Below are 18,901 nucleotides of genomic sequence, written 5' to 3'. Positions count from 1 at the left end.
GAAAATTATAGTTTTGATCTATTTACATAAAATTTAAAAGAAATGTACTAAAATTTAAAGATGGCGCACGGATATCAAGAGCGGAAAAGACAGAATATTGATAAATTGATGATATGACAACATGTTAATATGAAATCATGTTACTATGAAACAAGATGTACATCTCAATCTTTTTTTGCTATCAGCGTTCTATCTTGTCTTAACAAAACGATTATAGTCATCTTTAGAATTTATGGAAGAAATGCACAGCCGCCTGTAAGGTAGTTTTGCCAGATTGTTATAGACATTCATGTTTGCACTGAATATGAGTCTTAGCATTTTTGTGATTTTCTGGAGTATAATTGTAGAAAATGTTCCATAAATATCAAACCAAAAGGTGCATACAAATTACGAAATAAATCATTTTGAACAAAAATGTATCAAGTTCGTCACCAATCTCGAAAAAGGTGGAAGATATTTTGAGACATAGTCAACTTACAACACAAACACCGCCTGATCTTGCAACAAACATTCAGACTAACAAATAATAGTGTATTTATGAATCCTGTTTATTTTGATATTCGGCAAAATTCTAAAAGTTACTTCATTTAGGTTGAATCATCACCGTTTGTTATATACATGTATGATAAAAGCAAAAATTTGTGCTAGTTGTTGGAAGATATTCAATTCTGATGTCCTTAGTTTTCAGGAATTTTCATACCTTTATTTTATACGAGTTTGTATGTACAGTTTGTCATTGAGTTGTATTTATATTTTGTTTAGTTGTGTGTAAAAATTCTGATATTTGCAAAAATTAATTTTGTAAAACTGTATGATTTCGTTTTTTAATCTTCAAAGTTTCATTATTCATATTAAAGAAATAAAATTGTAGGAAATATACACAACGAGTGACTGTGTTTTTTTTTCTTCCTCAAAAAGTCATGTTTTATTAATTTGGTAAAGTACTTTTATCTATAATATCTGTAAGCCATACCTTATTATACCAGGAAAATTATCAATATTTTTAAAAGGAGGAGACATGTGGTCTAACGGTTACACTGACAACATGTCAAAGGTATGATTTATCGAGGTCCTGAGCATTTCTGCTTTACACCGGCATGCCCGTAATTGAGCAGCCGAGAATTTTAAACAGGAGCGTTCGCAGTGCCTTACACGAGCGACTGTCTATTGACAGACGTATAAACGTTTTGAAATTTTAGCAAGGTGCACATTCAAGAATTGTCATTTTATGCTTATTCGTCATGATTAGTCTAAAAAAATAAACTGGACGATTTTAAAAACAATTAATCAGTCAATCGATCGATTATATCTATGATCTCTTGGCAACAGCGTTGTATTCTTACTTTTAAAAAGTATTTACGATTCCCAAATTATCAAAAAATACTGCAATTTGTCATTATTCTCCACAGATTATTACCTTGTCAGTATTGTTTAACTATTATAACTTGTAAAATGAGTTTCTGGTTAAGTCACCAGCTACAGAGATAAAAATGATAAAAAACCAACTTCTGCACTTTTGTATGTTTTATATTTGGCAGAAGTGAAATGACATAAACATACAAAGGATTATATACATGTATATAGAATAAACATAATATTGCACTTAAATATTACTGACATTCAAAAAAATAAGGACATTAAGGACATTGTTTACCATACATATGACAGTAGCTTAAAATTAAAATCGAGCACCGAGAAAGGACTAGAGTCACTCGGACTGTTTTGGTAAAATTGTGTGTTCATTCCTGTCTTTATATATTCAATCAAACAATTTGCACTACTACCAATACCAATATACATGTATACCAATCTATGATTTTAAAATAACTCATGTTATTCTTTAAATAGCGATCAAATTTAAATTAAACTAACAGTGGGTGGGTTTTTTTTATAAATAGCTGACAGGTTAAACTAATTCATTACAGTATTCCTGAGAATTCAAAGAAGACACAATAATGCATTCACTAAGTCACAATCCAAAGTGAACATCAATATATCTTTAGTTAATTAGGTTATCACACTATTCTATTCACATTGTCGTAATTTACAACATAAGACTGTCTACACAAGAGTGCCCTTGCATTGCTGTCCGAGGCAATCAGGGAACGGGTCTGTGTCGGGAATTATCAACGTCTGGGTGGTAAACTCTAATACAGAATCCTCTACACCAGCAAACGTCACCTGAAAATACATTTCAATTCTAAAAAGCTTCCCCGGATATAGTGAACTTCCGGATATTACAAACTTCCTGTTATAACTAGCTTCCGGCTATATCGTACCCATATTGTCCTATGTTTTCCATTCTATGTTCAAAATTAAAATATATGTTTATAATGAACACTGCTATATTTATCATGCCTATTAACATGGCGTAGCGTACAGATTATAACGGATATTTTTTCGCTTCTTGTTCAGCTCATAGCGAACAAAGTTTTATTGTTTCTTCTCATGATTGTATATTAACATTACACATTTCCTTACAAGAAGCGCAATAAATAAACACTATTCAAAACATACGATCATTGTTTTAAGGGAAATGGCGGGATTTTGTGTCAAACTATATGTAAATCACATAGCTCCATGAGAGCGAGAGGTTTCAAAATATTTTATACTTAAATGTAAGAAAGCTTGAATTTCTATCAGAAAGTAGTAACAGTTTGTACATATTACAAAAAATAAAATGAATCGATTACAAACTGAAAACATTGACTGTGTACAAAAATCTATAAATGAAAAAAACAAACTTTCATACACTGTCGTAAGCTTGAATAAAATGCTACAAAACATACCTGGATAAAGAAGGCCGTCCATCCCTCAACTGGATTATTTAATTCCATTTCCCATGTTGTAGAGCTCTATAGTACATTATGACAGAATAATATCTAATTATTTGGATATAGCACTAATGTACATATACTACAACTATTTAGTACATATTTTAGTACAACAGTAAACAAACAACAGAAATATAGTTTGAAATTGTCCTCTTTTTGAGCTGCCCCTTAAAAATCAAAAGCAGACGACAATATAGTGACAGGTGTAACTTCATGACCTAGGCAATCCATAATTGCCACTAGAATACAGAGAAAATAACAAATATTTTTAGGAAAACAATCCTCCAACTTAATCGTTCATGTTTCGAACTAAAACTGTTAAAATTCAAAGCACTATGTGCGTATTTTGATTCTTATGTAATACAAAATTTATTTATTTCATTATAATATGCTTGAATTTGTTTTTTACCGTTTGTGGAACATACTGTTGTTTCCATAAGACCGGATGTACCTGGGGTTTACTTGGATCGCCTGGTGTCCCTCTGAGCAGACGAAAATCTTTTCTACAAAAGATACAATTTCAACATGTATTACACGTTCTCAAATTAAAACTTACCACTCACTTGAACGGGTCATGTAAAAAACATAGCTAGGGTATAGTTAGATGAGAAAAGGACCACAAAAATCAAATTTATTCGGTGGTTTTCCATATAATTATAGTCTTTATCTGGAACGCACATAGGGCAAATTGAACCACTGTAACTAAAATCTCACTACATGTATTTATTTCTAAAAGTTTTTTTTATATTCTAAGTATGTGACGACTGATAAACTCTGTCCTCTTTTGTTTTGATGTCTACAAATTCTTTATTAAAACAACATGTTCCATAGAAATGAGTACAAAATTTCAGCACATTCGCCATCTAAAATGGTCATGTTGGTGCCCAGCATGACATTAGTCACATAAAAAACATATAGAATAATTACTGAACATATATTTTCTTTACCTTTTTGCGTCTAATGTTGTCGCATGATAACAGTGAACTGTCTGTGGTATAGTGTCTGACATCAACGTTATTTTCCCGCCAGTTGACGTCTGCGTATTAAAAATGGTATATATTAGAGAAAAAAAATGTTACAGTGAATTAAATAAGAGAGAATTTTCATGGAACTATTTGTAAATCCAACGGTAAATAAATAGATGTTCAGCAAAATACATAAGAGAAAGATATGAAAGATCTGGAGAAAGGGTGATCCCTTGGAAGCATTAATCACAACAAAATAATATGAAAATTGCAGACTCTGACCGAGTCTGTACATGAGGAATATTCAACACTTAAAAGTGCTGGAATCGATGATCCCGAAGGACCAGAAAAATATAACAATAAGATGAATTTATTCTTAATTATCATGTTTTTGTGAATTTGTTCAACAACAAAAACTACTGCAGCAACAGCAATAACCATAAAAACGATATAAGTACTTACAGTGTTTAGTTTCCAGCTAATTTGAGGTAGAGGTTTGTTCTGGAAAAAAAAACGACAATCAGACGACAATATAAACACGTAAATCATTATTAAGTCGTAATGTTATTCATATTGCTTTTAAAACGAATGCAATCAGAAGATTGGTATTGGTTCATTTTAGATTCGTACAAAACATCTGGAGATATCTGGCAACTGGTACCACTTTTCGGAACGAATTTATTTGCATATAACTGAAATGGCACCCATATTTTATTTATCCGGATCAAAAAAGGTTAGGCTTATAAAGTTAAGTTAGAAATAATAATATCAAATGTGGTCTGATAGTTACCCTCATGACTGACAAGTAAAACGCTCGTATGCCAAACAACAAACCGATCTCGTGGCCCGCGAGACTGTGTTCAGCGTTTGGTATCATCCTGCAATTAAACAACATATTTGCTTACTTGATTTTTTAAAAACATATCAACACAACATGACATTAACTGCGAATAATAACAGCTCTTACCATGGGCCAAAGGGCGAAGCATTCCGTAAAAGACGACGCCGCTCACCGGCGTCGCCAATAATCATACCAGAAATAGTTCAAATGTGTTTGTATTTCTACAACAAGTTACAGTGATTCTATGCATTTTCTCATGTAAATTGTAAATAATAATTCTGAGACATTATTAATATTCTTTCTTTAATGTTACTTTAACAGTTATACTGCTAAGTTTGTGTTTATGATTTACCCTGGTTTGCAATGGAGAAAAATCGATTACCTATAATTTGGAATCAAATATCAAAATACTAAGAGGGTTAGACTGCAAGGACGCACAAGCTTGCTACAAACTGTACTCCTTCATGATTCATCTATATGATATCAGGCATATTACAATAGAAAACCTACCGGAGGTATTTTGGTCCTTTGAGGGTATCAAAATAATATTTAGAATCATCAACCATGAAGAACTCATCGCCTCCTGTACTTGTGATAAGTTTTGGTTTATTTTCATATCTGTCATTGTATGCTGTAAAATGAACAAATGTAGGATTAAATTGATTAGCAAAGGAAACAACGTGAAAGAATGGCAAAATATATTACTCAAAGTAGACTTTACAACTAGATTTAGCATCGGTATATCTATATTTTGGTGGCATAGATCAAGTCTAATGTATATTTAGAAAGCAAACAACTAAGAATATCAGTACAATTGTATAAAGTTTCATGAAAAAGAAGGAAAACACAATCAAAGAAAATTCAACAGCAAATATTTTTTATTCATATTGCAAATTGATAAATTAATATTCTTTATTCATAGTAATCCATGATATTATCATTCTTTGGATTTTCTTCATTTTCCTTTGGCAATATTTTAACCTTAAATGTTTTCACTTGATAATAATTAATATAATTACATTGTATTTGGTACTTAAGTTGTGTTCCCTTTTATGTTATCATGGTCATTCTTTATATCATTCTTTAGCAGTTAGATATTTGATTATTTGCTTAATCCGCCGTTAACTAAACTATCTGAACTGAAAATAAGAATCTGTTAGGAGGAAAACAACAACATCAACAACAAACTTACAGAGAGGGTCAATTATAGATGCCATTTGTTTGATATAGGGGCTATCCAGATCTTGTGTAAAGTTCAAGTTATAGTAATCATCGAAGGCGAACGTCCAGCCACCTAATGCTCTATAATAATGATGTAAGTTCTGAAAACAGAAATGAATTCTGCAATTTGGTGAGAACTTTATTCCAAAAACTACAGTCCACTTTTGATTTTGATGAAACATTTAAAGGAATTGCATAAACTTTTTCTGAGAAAATATTCACAGTTAAGTACAATGTAAATGGACCATGACAAAACTAACAACCCCCCCCCCCCCAAAAAAAAAAAAAAAAAAAAAAAAAAAAAAACAAGTACAACTCTTATGAGAACATTGATTCTTCATTAACAAAAAAAAAAAACCCCAAAAAACAATAGACGTCGTGGGTCGTGATATACATTGTAAATGCGTGTGTAATTATCTTTTAAATACATTTTCTCAAAACGGGACTTTAAAGTTTTGCTTAACTTACAGTTTGCATGTTAAGCAGATCCATGACAATGGGTGCTATGGCAATAACTCTCTTGTCTACAGCACCAACCGTCCAAGTAGTCCAGCCTCGCTGAAACATAACAGATATAAGACAATAAGTTGTAATAAGGCAATTAGTTGTAATAAGGCAATTAGTTGTAATAATGCAATTAGTTGTAATAAGGCAATTAGTTGTTATAAGGCAATTAGTTGTAATAAGGCAATTTAAAGACTTTCGCCAGTTGAGCCGAACGGATACAAGTTCACCTTTTTATTGCTAAATTTTTATTCTTAAATTGTCCTGCTCTGGATTTTCCCATTGCTTTTTTAAGGGATTTTAGTTTTGAAATCATATATTTGAGTGAGTTTAGTAGATGTTTTAGTCTGTTATTAACTCGAAATGTTATCAAGCATTTCAATGATAATACCGATAGCTCAATCGCGAAAAAGTTTCTCTGTAGATATATTATAAAAAAACAAGAGCACAATATTAATTTAATGAAATAATTTAATATTGAAACGTACATCTCTCCGAAACAACATAAATATCAACATATTTTTGTTTTGTTTGTTTGGGTTTGTTTTACAGCGCACAAACACAGTTTAGGTCATATGGCACCGAAACAGGAAATATGATCTTAGATAACCTCCAGTGATGCAAACTTAAAGGAACATCTGGGGTTAACACCACCTCACCTGCATGCTGGAGCTAAGAGATGCATGGACTTCAGTAATAAGCCTATTTACGATCACGCAGGGTTAAACGGTGGCTTCAATTTGATGCCTCAACCAGTAAAACTTAAGAGAACCCCTAAGCCACAAGGACGATCAAAAGAATTATTCACATATTTAAAAAAAATAATGAACCATCAATAGCTTACTAACCTTAGAAGCTCCCGCAACAAGAAATCTGTCTACACCGACGCCTTTCTTCTTCATTGTTAAATCATTCATTGTGTCCAATGCACGCACACCAGCCTTGAGGAAAAACAAACACACACAAACATGTTTTGAACAGAATAAAAACAGTAGGCTTCAATAGAGCATTATTTAACAAGTTTCAGTTAAATATAAATCTGCGTTTTAAAATATTCACTTATAATTTTACTTATTACATTCTTATAAATGTAATATTGAGAAATATTGATGAAATAAAATGCAGGAAAAAAGAGAGAGAAAATATGATATAACTTTTTTTCTATAAATACAGGTTTGTTTCAATGGTGTGGTATGAAACGTTTTCGAAAATTAACCATTATAAAACGTATAAAAGTATGTAGCTGAAGTTCTAGGAGTGTGCCCATTCATCTAGTGATAACCCATTTCTTTGCATTTTTGTGTTCAAACCCTGTCAGGGGCAAACCGTTGTTTCTTTGAACAAGAAACAATAATTCATTACTTAGTACTGGTTTGTACCAGGAACGGATTCGAGAGTGTTTCATAAGCTTATAGCTTCCGACACAATCAAACTAAGATTAATTTATATAAATTTATTTACTTCTAACTCACCCACAATATAGCATCTAAAACCTACCTTTGTCATTGGCATACGTAACAATATTTCTGGATCGGCACCTTTTTGATCTACGAACGTTTTCCACGTCCATGCGATAATAGCGTCTTCCGTTCTTCTCTGCTGTTTTGGATCAGCCTATAAGTTAAAGACAAATAAAGTATTAGCAGTTCCATGACAAAACCAATATAGTGCGTTTGCGACCAGCATAGATCCAGACCAGCCTGCGCATTCGCGCAATCTGATCAGGATCCATACTGTTCGCTTACAAACCCTATAACAAGTAGAGAAACTGATAGCGAACAGCATGGATCCTAATCAGAATCGCGGATGCGCAGGCTGGTCTGGATCCATGCTGGTCCCAAACCCATTATGTTGGTTTTGTCATGACGCGGCCCATATACAGTTCAAATGATACTGAAGATTTAATCATATGCCGATGGACACTTATTTTGGATACAACAATTCAAATATATGTGCATGTATTTAATTTCTACCTATGACACAACACAGAATAACACAGCAAACAATTCTGACTACAAGTAGAACAAATAAACTAAATCTTTATACCACACATAAAGTTTTGTAGAATCTTATCCATCGCAATGAATAATATAGCTGCCAATGGAAAAGATTTTCGAACGGAAAAAGTACTCTAACATACGGGATAAGATATTCGAATTAGAAGTTAGTTATATGTTTACAGTTGTTATGTATATGTGGGTGAATATATCTTGTATTGGTGACACCAAGTCGGTTAATAATTTTGAACTCGAAACAAATATAAACATCTTGTACTGACATTATGAACAAGTATGACACATTATGTCTATCACCGAGGATAAATTGACAAGAGGGGCTTTACTGTGAAAAAAAACCCCAAGCTATCTTTCTAATTTTCTATCCTGTAATTTCATTTAAAATGTCTGTGAATTTCGCATTTTGCAAACAAATGTGTCCAAATTATACCTTGAAAACAATAGGTTGATTTGGCACCATTTTGAGATTCGCACCAACTGAGTTTGTCGTTGCAGCCACGATGGTAGTTAATTCCACAAATGTGTCTGTCGGCTTCGGTGGGCTAAAATATTAAAATTTGGCCATTCTTATACAAATAAATATAACAGTTATCGTCTATTTATTGACTGTAGTTCGTATTTGGTCTAAATGAAATGCAATCGGTCTCACTTTCGGTCTATCTATGAATACATTTTAAAATGCGAGACTGTAATGTAGCCCTAAATACTTAAAGGCAAAAATTTAATGTGGAAGCCTCGGTTCAGTAAAACTGTTTATTGACAGTATTTGTAAATACGAGCAACCGTCAACGCTCCCTAGCACCGCCTTAAGCACAATTCGACAAATGAATATAAATACAAATACAGCAGGTTAGGGGTAAAAACAAAAGTTATCTACCTATTTGTGTTTGATCCGCCGTCAATGAAGAGGAAACCGGCGTTCTGTAGATCTAGTTTGTCAGGTACAGTGACGGACAAATAGTGCCACCAGACAGGCTGACTTTGTAAATCTGAAAATTAAACCGTTTATTTATTGTATATAGTGAAGAGGCTCTGAATAATGACTACGTAGTTAACTGTTATAATCATAATGAATGTGTAATAAATCGGGAAAAATACTTATATCTTTACACGGTGACTTTGTTGATTTATGTATTAAGTAGGTTGACAGTCATATTAAAGTGTATATTTATTATTGACTCCTGATTGTGAACTTATATCAATATACATGTTATATATCATTATTGTTTTTACTTTTTATCATACATAAAACACTTGTAGAAAAAAACTTGTTACAGTTCTAATAGGTTTATCTGAGACTGATATGCATTTTGTACAGACAATGCAAAAGATATACTATGTACATTTAATTATGTCTGTAAGAAAGAAAGAGAGAGAGAGAGAAAGAAAGAATGGAAGAAAGAAAGAACGAAGAAAGAAAGAGAGAAAGAAAGAAAGAAAAAAAGAAAGCAAGAAAGAAAGAAAGAAAGACAAAAAAAGAAAGAAAAAAAGAAAGAAAGAAACAGAAGAAAGAAAGAAAGAAAGATAGAAAGAAAGAAGAATGAAAACTTATATATACCTGGTTTCCATGTTTGTGAAGTCATGTTGATCGTATATAACGTATACCCGGAACCAGTATAGGTGTCAATAATCTCATAATTGTAGGTAGGGTCGGGTCTATTCACGTAGTCGTCTAGGGGTGTGCCCGACCCCCGGGGTATGCACCAGTTTACAGCCAACAACACCAGTACAGCCGTCCTCATCATTATTCTACAAATAATTGACTGATATAACATAAAAGTGTTATAATTATAAACGACCTGATCGTATGAATTTCATGTGACTAGGCCGATATAACTATATCTTTAAGATTACATATATACAAACAATGTTATCTTAATTTATCGGTCTACCTTGTCGGATGTTTTCACTTATATATACTGAGTAGTATTTCTTATCAACCTTAATATAATCAATACTATTTTTGGAATAACCCATAGGAAGTTTGAAAATCCTATTTATAATGAAACTGGAAATTTTCCAGCTTCAATTAAACAAGAGTTTTGAAATACCCATTTTCTATTACAATTATTTAATTAAAGTAGAATAAGTCATGCGGAACGGCGATGTCGCTATATTAAACCAATGTATATACATGTATGTAAGAGGAAATAGTTACTTACATGATTGTGTATTACATTTTATAACTTAATTCAACATAAACATAAACATTTAATTGAAATCACGTGCGTTTTTGTCAATTTATATTACCTCTTGTGGTGGTAGGGTATTTGTCATTTTTCCGGGTTAGCACTGATTGGTAAAATCTTTTTTCTTCCTGTTTAAATATCTAATAACACCCGGGAAGAAAGATTATTAATTTTGTGTTTACCTGGTAGTGCTCACGCACTGATTGTAACAATTTGATATTTTCAATTTACCTGTAGATACTGTTCGGGCATTTTTAATGTCAAATGTATAACATTTATCTTTTCATACTTAAGTTTTGATCTTGGTAAGGTTTGGACAGAATTCAAGATCTTATGTATACATGTACAATATATCGTTATTTATTTACTTATATATCTTTGATAATACGACAACGTTCAAACGGTGAATTTAAAATATCGATCAATTTAGCTTTTAAGATATCAGTAGATTGCATTGTATTGTATTGTAATAGTATAGTACAGTTTAGTATTGTATTGTATTGTGTTTTATTGTATTGTATTGTATCGAATTGTATGATATTGGTATTGTCTGTGTTTCTACTCAAGTGCCCGATCGTGCCTGAATACATGGTTGATGTCGGAATACATGGAATGGAGAGGCCCGGTTTATCCGGTGAGCAAGAAAGTGCATATTGGCAATGTACTCAGCAACCCTTTGGGAGATAAGACTTCAGTCGCTGTTGAGAGGTGTTTGTTCTACAAAGGTTTTACTTACTGTGAATTACTTCGGGGAAAAAATAAAATTTGAATTAAACACTTTTTAAATGTACTTTTAAGTATTCTGTAAGTGATGATTAATCATAACAACAAACTTCAAAGAAGTAAATGTGATGAACGTGAAGGTAACCATGGAAACAACAAATGTTTGTAAACACAATGACTAACCGAGTGAAAAAATGATGTCCAATAGTTTAATCATCTCAAGGGCGGGTTCATTGTAATTACTGAATAAACTAATTAACTATTAAGTAGATGGGAAAAGAAAAAGTCAACGTTGTTTATTGTATAGAAACGTATTCCAATGTTATTCTGTAGAACTGTATAACACTATTTCTATTAGGCTTTTATGTTCAAAACTTACCAAAGGTAACAAACATGTTAATTTGAGAGTCTAATTTATCGTTTCACATTTATACAGTCTGCGACTTTTTCTCTCTCTTTCAAAAAGTTGTAATTGTGAATTAAACATGTATGTCGTCTGTTAATCATAAACGAAGTCTGGATATAGATCAGGATCTTTCCAAATAGAAATTATATTTGAAAGACCTTGTATAGATTTTTGTTCAAGTAATTGACAATCCTAATATTACTGGACACATACCTGGGACTAGGATCTTCATCAAACACGCAGAATGCCCGTCGTTTCGATTACAGACCGTAAATAAAGTGCACGGTTCATTGTAACTTTAATCTAGGACTGTGAAAGAAAAAGGTTACATCTGCTTAATAAACTATACATAAACACTATAAAATCTTTTGCATTTTCCTAAAAATGCACTAGGAAACTCGACCCGCAGCCTACAGAAATAAATGGGGATCTCAGTTTTGAATTTGTAGCCAATTGATACTGATTTCTACATGAACTTTGTTCTTCTGACCCTCAACCAAGTGTTCTCCTCTGAAATTCGTAACGGTTCGGCTGAAAATAATACTCAAACTATTTTTGTGTCCCCACTTTAGGTGGGGGGGATTTAGATTTACCCTTGTCCGTCCGTCCGTTCTCTTTTGTGTCGCATGAAACTCGAAAAGTATTTGGCCTAGAGTCATGAAACTTTACAGGAATGTTGATTAGCATGTGAAGTTGTGCACCTGGGTATTTTCGTGTGGATTTATATAGAATTTTTAGAGTTATTGTCCTTGACTTAGATTTTGTTTGCAATTTTCAACTTGTGTCGCATGTAACTCAAAAAGGATTTGACCTAGAGTCATGAAACTTTACAGGAATGTTGATCAGCATGTGTAGTTGTGCACCTGGGTATTTTCGTGCGGATTTATATAGTATTTTTAGAGGTATTGCCCTTGACTTAGATTTTTTTTTGCAATTTTCAACTTGTGTTTTTTAGTTTTGAAATTGTCTCCTCAGTCAAGTCATTTGAACTACAAAATTAAAAAACATCAGCAATTCAAAGGCTCCTTCTGTTGCAGCATACCCAGTGTCGTTCAACATGTAACATAACATAAATGTTAATGGTTTGGCAGTGAGTATCCGACTATGAATGTCATTCATACAAGTGTATAATCGTCTGGGCAAAAATAACACAAAGTAAATATTAATGTCTTTATCTTTTATTTTTATTACAAATGATAAAGCTATCACTAGAATGTACACTAAGAAAAAAAAACAAAACAACAGGACATAAACAATGTACATAAAATCATTATACAACCAGAATGGGAAGTAATCATGTACATCTAAAAATCATTAGCAACATCTAAAAGTAGAAAATAATGAATTAATAAAGAAACAAAATCTGGTATGCAAAGAAAATTAAATTTCAATTTCATATCAAATCATACTGAAATCATATCCTAAATAACGCTCCGCTAAGTCGTAGCATTATGTATCAGAATCATATTTCAATGAAAATTACTTAAATAAAAAAAAGAAATAAAATTCAACTGAAAAAAAGTTCAGCGGACACTTTCGTACATACATGTTCACAAAAAATTCTACATGTACCAATACAAAGGCTATACTTCATCACAGAGGTAGGCCGCTGTGACCTGATACTATACCCTCTTCATCGCCCCACCCACAGGGACTGGAGGAAAGGAAGGTCTGGGGTAGTATGCGATCACAGCATCCTACTCCTGGGTACTTCATATAGGACACTATATAATGCCACTTTACACACTGTTCTAAAAATCAAAAAAATAATCACATAACAAAATGTGATCAAAATGATATGTACTTGTACTTTATATCTAACAATAACTTGTCAAAAATGTTTTTGTTATCAAATGACTTTGATTAGGGTAATGATTAATCATCTTTAAAACTGATGAAATATATAATAAAAACTTCAAAAATTGTACAATCACCCTTGTGTTTTTTTTTAATCTTTTGCCATATATATTTACAGTTTTGACAAAAAGTGTCAATAACAGTTACAATAACAATTACATTGTTATTGACAAAATTGACAAAAAGTGTCTCTGTTATTCAACACCTGAATTATTGAGAATAAAAAGTTCCCAAACAAAATATTTTACTGCTACATGTATTTTCAGTTGGTAAAGTTGGATGATTTTGTGCATGCCTTACACCATCCTTTTTATTTTTGGTACTTTGTTTGACCGAGCATCAGTTTTTATCAAAAATGATTTTTAAAGGTTATTACGCACAAAAAATGCGTGTGGCATCAAGAGAAACATGTACAATTCCTATTTGGTACATACAAACACTAAAAAGCCTGACATGTATATATAAAAATAGTTTTCTGCTATCATAATGACGGCAAGACGATCTGGGTTGACTAGAATCTATGATGAATGGCTATGAAATAAGTATGTACATAAATGCATAATATATGTAATGAAGTTAGAAAAACAGAGTTGATTTTCATAACATGATCAGCATGTTAACAGCAATTGACAGTACATTATACTACTGCATTTTCACATAATTGTGACGCATCTATAATCTATACATATTACTTCATCATATTTAGGGATTAATTTCTATTTTAACAAAAGGAATCAACTTTGCAGTAATGTTAATACGTTATCAATATTTTTGTCAGGTTATATGACCAAATGTAAACAATTGCTTGTAATATAACTCTAATTTAGTTTGTCAGGTTATATAAGCTCACAACTATGTATTCTTGGCCATATAACAATCATGATAAAACATTTTTATAATAAATAACAAAACTGTAATCTAAAATGCATTTTTACTGAAAGTTTTAACTTAAGAGAGGTGCCTGCAAAGCAATCTGACAATACCTCAGTTCCAAGACTGCTATTGAAATTTGAAAACCATGCTAGATTATATGCCCAAAATGGTGTGGATTTTTTATACTGTTTGAAATTCAAATGATGATAATGACTTACAAGAAAATGATAATTGTATGATGTTAGGGTTTTCAAGAACACATGCTGACTATCTTGCTGTAGTTAATTAGATGATAAGGAAATGTTGTTGAACACATGTGTTCCTTAAGACTTGCCCTGGATTAATAATGTGATATGGAATGTTGTTGAACACATGTGTTCACATTCACATGTAGCTAGATTTATGCATAGTGAAAAAAATGGTGCTAAACACATGTGTTCACACAGTACACATAGATTCAGGAACTTCTGTTGAACACATGTGTTCACAAAAAATGTATGAACAAAGAGTAAATGTTGTCAAACACAAGTGTTCACATAGTTGAATAATGAAGAATGTTGCTGAACATAAAATGTGTTCAAATGAATGAACAGTAAGAAATTTTGCTAAACACAAGTGTTTGCAAAGAATACTGAATAATGAGGAGTTTTGCCATAAACACATATTCACAAACAATAAATGAATAATGGGGGAAATGTTGCTAAACACATGTGTTCACAAAGCATAAACAAATAATACAGAAATAATGCTGAAGACATGTGTTTACAAAGAATAAAAGAAAAATGAAAAAGAAAAATGTTGTTGAACACTTAATCTTGCATCTATAACTAGCATCTATGTAAAACAATATTATATAAAATGGTCATATAAAATAACAAAGAACAACGTAACCTTTCAATGAAGAAATGATATAAAAACAATTAAATCAATCACAGAATACAAACTATCTTCTCAAAACAGATACAAGTACAGATTGAGAAGAAGTCCATAAGGAAAACATATATAGATAGATTCATAATTTTATTTCCTCCAATATTTGAAGAGCTGGACAAACATGTTGAATGTTGAACTTAATCTTAAGAAAAACAAATATTCCTTTGAAGTTTACAATGAAAACAAGGTTCATAGGTTATTTATTGATAGGCTTTATATGAAAAATTATTCAAATTGCATAGCAACAGTGTTATATTATAAAACAGAATGCTAAACAATGAACTGGTATAAAAAAATGTCCTTTAGGGTCATTTTAGCCTTTCAAAGAGGGAAGGAAAAGGTCACTTAAAGCTGCTTACATTCTCTTTCAAAGATTAAAAACAATTAAAAAACTGATTATAAAATACAAATGAAAAAAAAGTAATAGAATCAATGAATAAAGACATACATGCCATAACGTCCCGGATGCCCGGGATTGTCCCGGAAATCGGATGTCTGTCCCGGAGATGTCCCGGGCATCGATTTGATCCCGGAAAAAAAAATCATGATAATTTGCAAAATTTTCATAAATTTTCTTAAATCAAATCTCGCACATTTCACCTCTAGATCGTAAAACATATTCTGACCTGGTACACATAATACACAGGAATGTTGACACTTACAAGTTTACAATATACAGCCCCCCAATTATCGACTGTCGATTCCCCTCGGCAATAGATTCTTCATGCATCGGCAATTAACATTCTCTGTTGAATTCGGCAGCGTTTAATGGTCGGGTTAATCAATTGTTTACGGCCCTTAACAATTATCGTTAATCCCCGATAATCATTTTATCTCGCTAAATATGTGAAATAAGACCAGTCCTGTTTTGATGTGGGAACAGTCCATTGTTATAGTTAAAAGGATTTTATTATGAAAATACTGATAGTTTTTCGGCCAATAATATAAAGGAAGGTCAGACTGCAGGGATGTAGTAACATAGGTCTGTTGCTTCTTGTGACTACAAATCTTGGGGTTGAAATTATGATCATACACTACTAAACCTGTCTTCTGGATGGAAATTCAAAAACTGAGGAGGTTAAGTGTGATGTAGCTTTACGTCTTGCATGTAAAAGGGCCACATTGCTTATCATGGAATGGAGTAATTTCTGTATCTGTTGCTCCAAATAAATAAATAAAATACCTACTACTGGCTAACAGTCTTCTGGACAGAGTCCCCCATTATTATGATTTGTTTCCAGTAGCAACTATAAATAACCCGACGTCAAATGTTGTTACTTCCTTTTGTTATCAAAGAATGAAGTCTCTTGACTTCCAAGTTACGACACTGTCATGTCAAACTCTTAATATGGTCTCTGTGGACAGATTAGCTGAATAAATATTTCAATTAAAGAGCTTATATTAAATTATATATCACAGTCTATGTAACATCAAAATATCATATATAACATCATGTCAAAATATCATATTGTGATATCATGTCAAAATACATGTGTTATACAATGACATCTTGTTAAAATTTATCCTAACATCATGTAAAAATATCATACCATGACATAATGTCAAAATATCATGCATACCATGACATCATGTCAAAATATCATATCATGACATCATGTCAAAATATCATACCATGACAAAATACCAATAATCATATCATGATACCATATCTTGATTGAAATCATATCAAATATCAATCATAACATCATATATCTACATCATATCAAAATATAATATAACATATTATGACATCATATCATAATATCATAACATAATGTAGAAATATTGTCACATCATATCTACTAACAGCACATATCATATTTCATAACTGTATACATGTACTTGTTTAAAGGCCAAAATGTAAGGTAAATCTTGTCCACCTTTGAATGCAAATTTTAACTTTGCTTATACAAATGCACAAAGTAAATGATTATATGACAGATAATTATAATAACGTTCTATAACATGTGTTACATAATAGCAGGAAAAGAAATTTCAGTAAGTTCTGTCCCTCAGGATATCTGAGTACAGGTTGGGAAGTTGTCATTCCTGCAACAGTTGAAACCTCAAAAAAACAAGATATGTTTGTAAAACATGTATGCCCCCTATCAGCAGCCAATTAGTCATGTGATAAGGTTATTATGCATGACTTCTGACCCAGTGATCAAACAATTAATAAGGGTTATCAAGTATCTACTGGTCATGACCTTAACCTTTGACCCCTTGACCCAAAACTCAATAGGGGTCATCTGCTGGTCACGACCAATCATCATACAAAGTTTGAAGTTCCTAGGCCTAAGCGTTTTTAGTTAATTGATCAGAAACCGTTTTTACCTACAAGGTCAATGTGACCTTGACCTTTGACCCCTTGACCCCAAAATCAATAGGGGTCATCTGCTGGTCATGACCAATCACCATACCAAGTTTGAAGTTCCTAGGCCTAAGGGTTCTTTAGTTATTGATCGGAAACCGTTTTAACATACAAGGTCAATGTGACCTTGACCTTTGACCCCAAAATCAATAGGGGTCATCTGCTGCTCATGACCAATCACCATGCCAAGATTGAAGTTCCTAGGCCGAAGCGTTCTTTAGTTATTGATCAGAAACCGTTTTTACTTACAATGTAAATGTGACCTTGACCTTTGACCCCATGATCCCAAAATCAATAGGGGTAATCTGCTGGTCATGACAAATCACCATACCAAGTTTGAACTTCCTAGGCCTAAGCGTTCTTAAATTATTGATCAGAAACCGTTTTTTACTTACAAGGTCAATGTGACCTTGACCTTTGACCCCTTGACCCAAAACTCAATAGGGGTCATCTGCTGGTCACGACCAATCATCATACAAAGTTTGAAGTTCCTAGGCCTAAGCCTTTTTAGTTAATTGATCGGAAACCGTTTTTACCTACAAGGTCCATGTGACCTTGACCTTTGACCCCTTGACCAAAAAATCAATAGGTCATCTGCTGGTCATGACCAATCACCATACCAAGTTTGAAGTTCCTAGGCCTAAGGGTTCTTAAGTTATTGATTGGAAAGCATTTTTACCTACAAGGTCAATGTGACCTTGCCCTTTGACCCCATAACCCCAATATCAATAGGGGTCATCTGCTGGTCATGACCAATCACCATACCAAGTTTGAAGTTCCTAGGCCTAAGGGTTCTTTAGTTATTGATCGGAAACCGTTTTTACCTAAGAGGTCAATGTGACCTTGACCTTTGAACCCTTTACCCCAAAATCAATAGGGGTCATCTACTGATCATGACCAATCACCATATCAAGTTTGAAGTCCCTAGGCCTAAGGGTTCTTTCGTTATTGATCGGAAACCGTTTTTACCTACAAGGTCAATGTGACCTTGACCTTTGACCCCTTAACCCCAAAATCAATAGGGGTCATCTGCTGGTCATAACCAATCACCATACCAAGTTTGAAGTTCCTAGGCCTAAGGGTTCTTTTGTTATTGATCAGAAACCGTTTTTACCCAAGAGGTCAATGTGACCTTTGACCTTTGACCCCTTGACTCCAATATCAATAGG

General features: G+C 32.6%; 1 protein-coding gene across 1 annotated transcript; it reads right to left on the bottom strand.

Moving 5' to 3' along the window:
• Nucleotides 1-1,506: 1,506 nt before the first annotated feature.
• LOC132719883 (autocrine proliferation repressor protein A-like) lies at nucleotides 1,507-10,288 on the bottom strand. Its single transcript, XM_060703835.1, has 14 exons — nucleotides 9,939-10,288; nucleotides 9,258-9,369; nucleotides 8,811-8,922; nucleotides 7,863-7,979; nucleotides 7,214-7,306; nucleotides 6,330-6,419; nucleotides 5,833-5,962; nucleotides 5,151-5,271; nucleotides 4,590-4,677; nucleotides 4,262-4,300; nucleotides 3,782-3,870; nucleotides 3,244-3,337; nucleotides 2,790-2,855; nucleotides 1,507-2,181 (listed from the first exon to the last, which is right to left on the bottom strand). Exons 1-14 carry the CDS (start codon nucleotides 10,153-10,155, stop codon nucleotides 2,062-2,064), a joined length of 1,488 nt encoding a protein of 495 aa, XP_060559818.1. The 5' UTR covers nucleotides 10,156-10,288; the 3' UTR covers nucleotides 1,507-2,061.
• Between the last annotated feature and the right edge of the window lie 8,613 nt (nucleotides 10,289-18,901).

This window comes from Ruditapes philippinarum, unplaced genomic scaffold (genome assembly GCF_026571515.1).
Source record: "Ruditapes philippinarum isolate M1 unplaced genomic scaffold, ASM2657151v2 ctg148_1_1_1_1, whole genome shotgun sequence".
Taxonomy (NCBI): Eukaryota; Metazoa; Mollusca; class Bivalvia; order Venerida; family Veneridae; genus Ruditapes; species Ruditapes philippinarum.
Note: the sequence above shows the minus strand (reverse complement) of the source record. Positions and strands in the feature narration are given on the sequence as shown.

Excerpts from the sequence above, each read along its gene's own strand:
- LOC132719883 (XM_060703835.1), bottom strand. The coding sequence starts at position 10,155 with ATGTTATATCAGTCAATTATTTGTAGAATAATGATGAGGACGGCTGTA. Across the intron at positions 9,370-9,938 it reads TTCACAAACATGGAAACCAG|ATTTACAAAGTCAGCCTGTC; the intron begins GTATATATAAGT and ends TTTAATTTTCAG. Across the intron at positions 8,923-9,257 it reads GGCGGATCAAACACAAATAG|CCCACCGAAGCCGACAGACA; the intron begins GTAGATAACTTT and ends TTAATATTTTAG.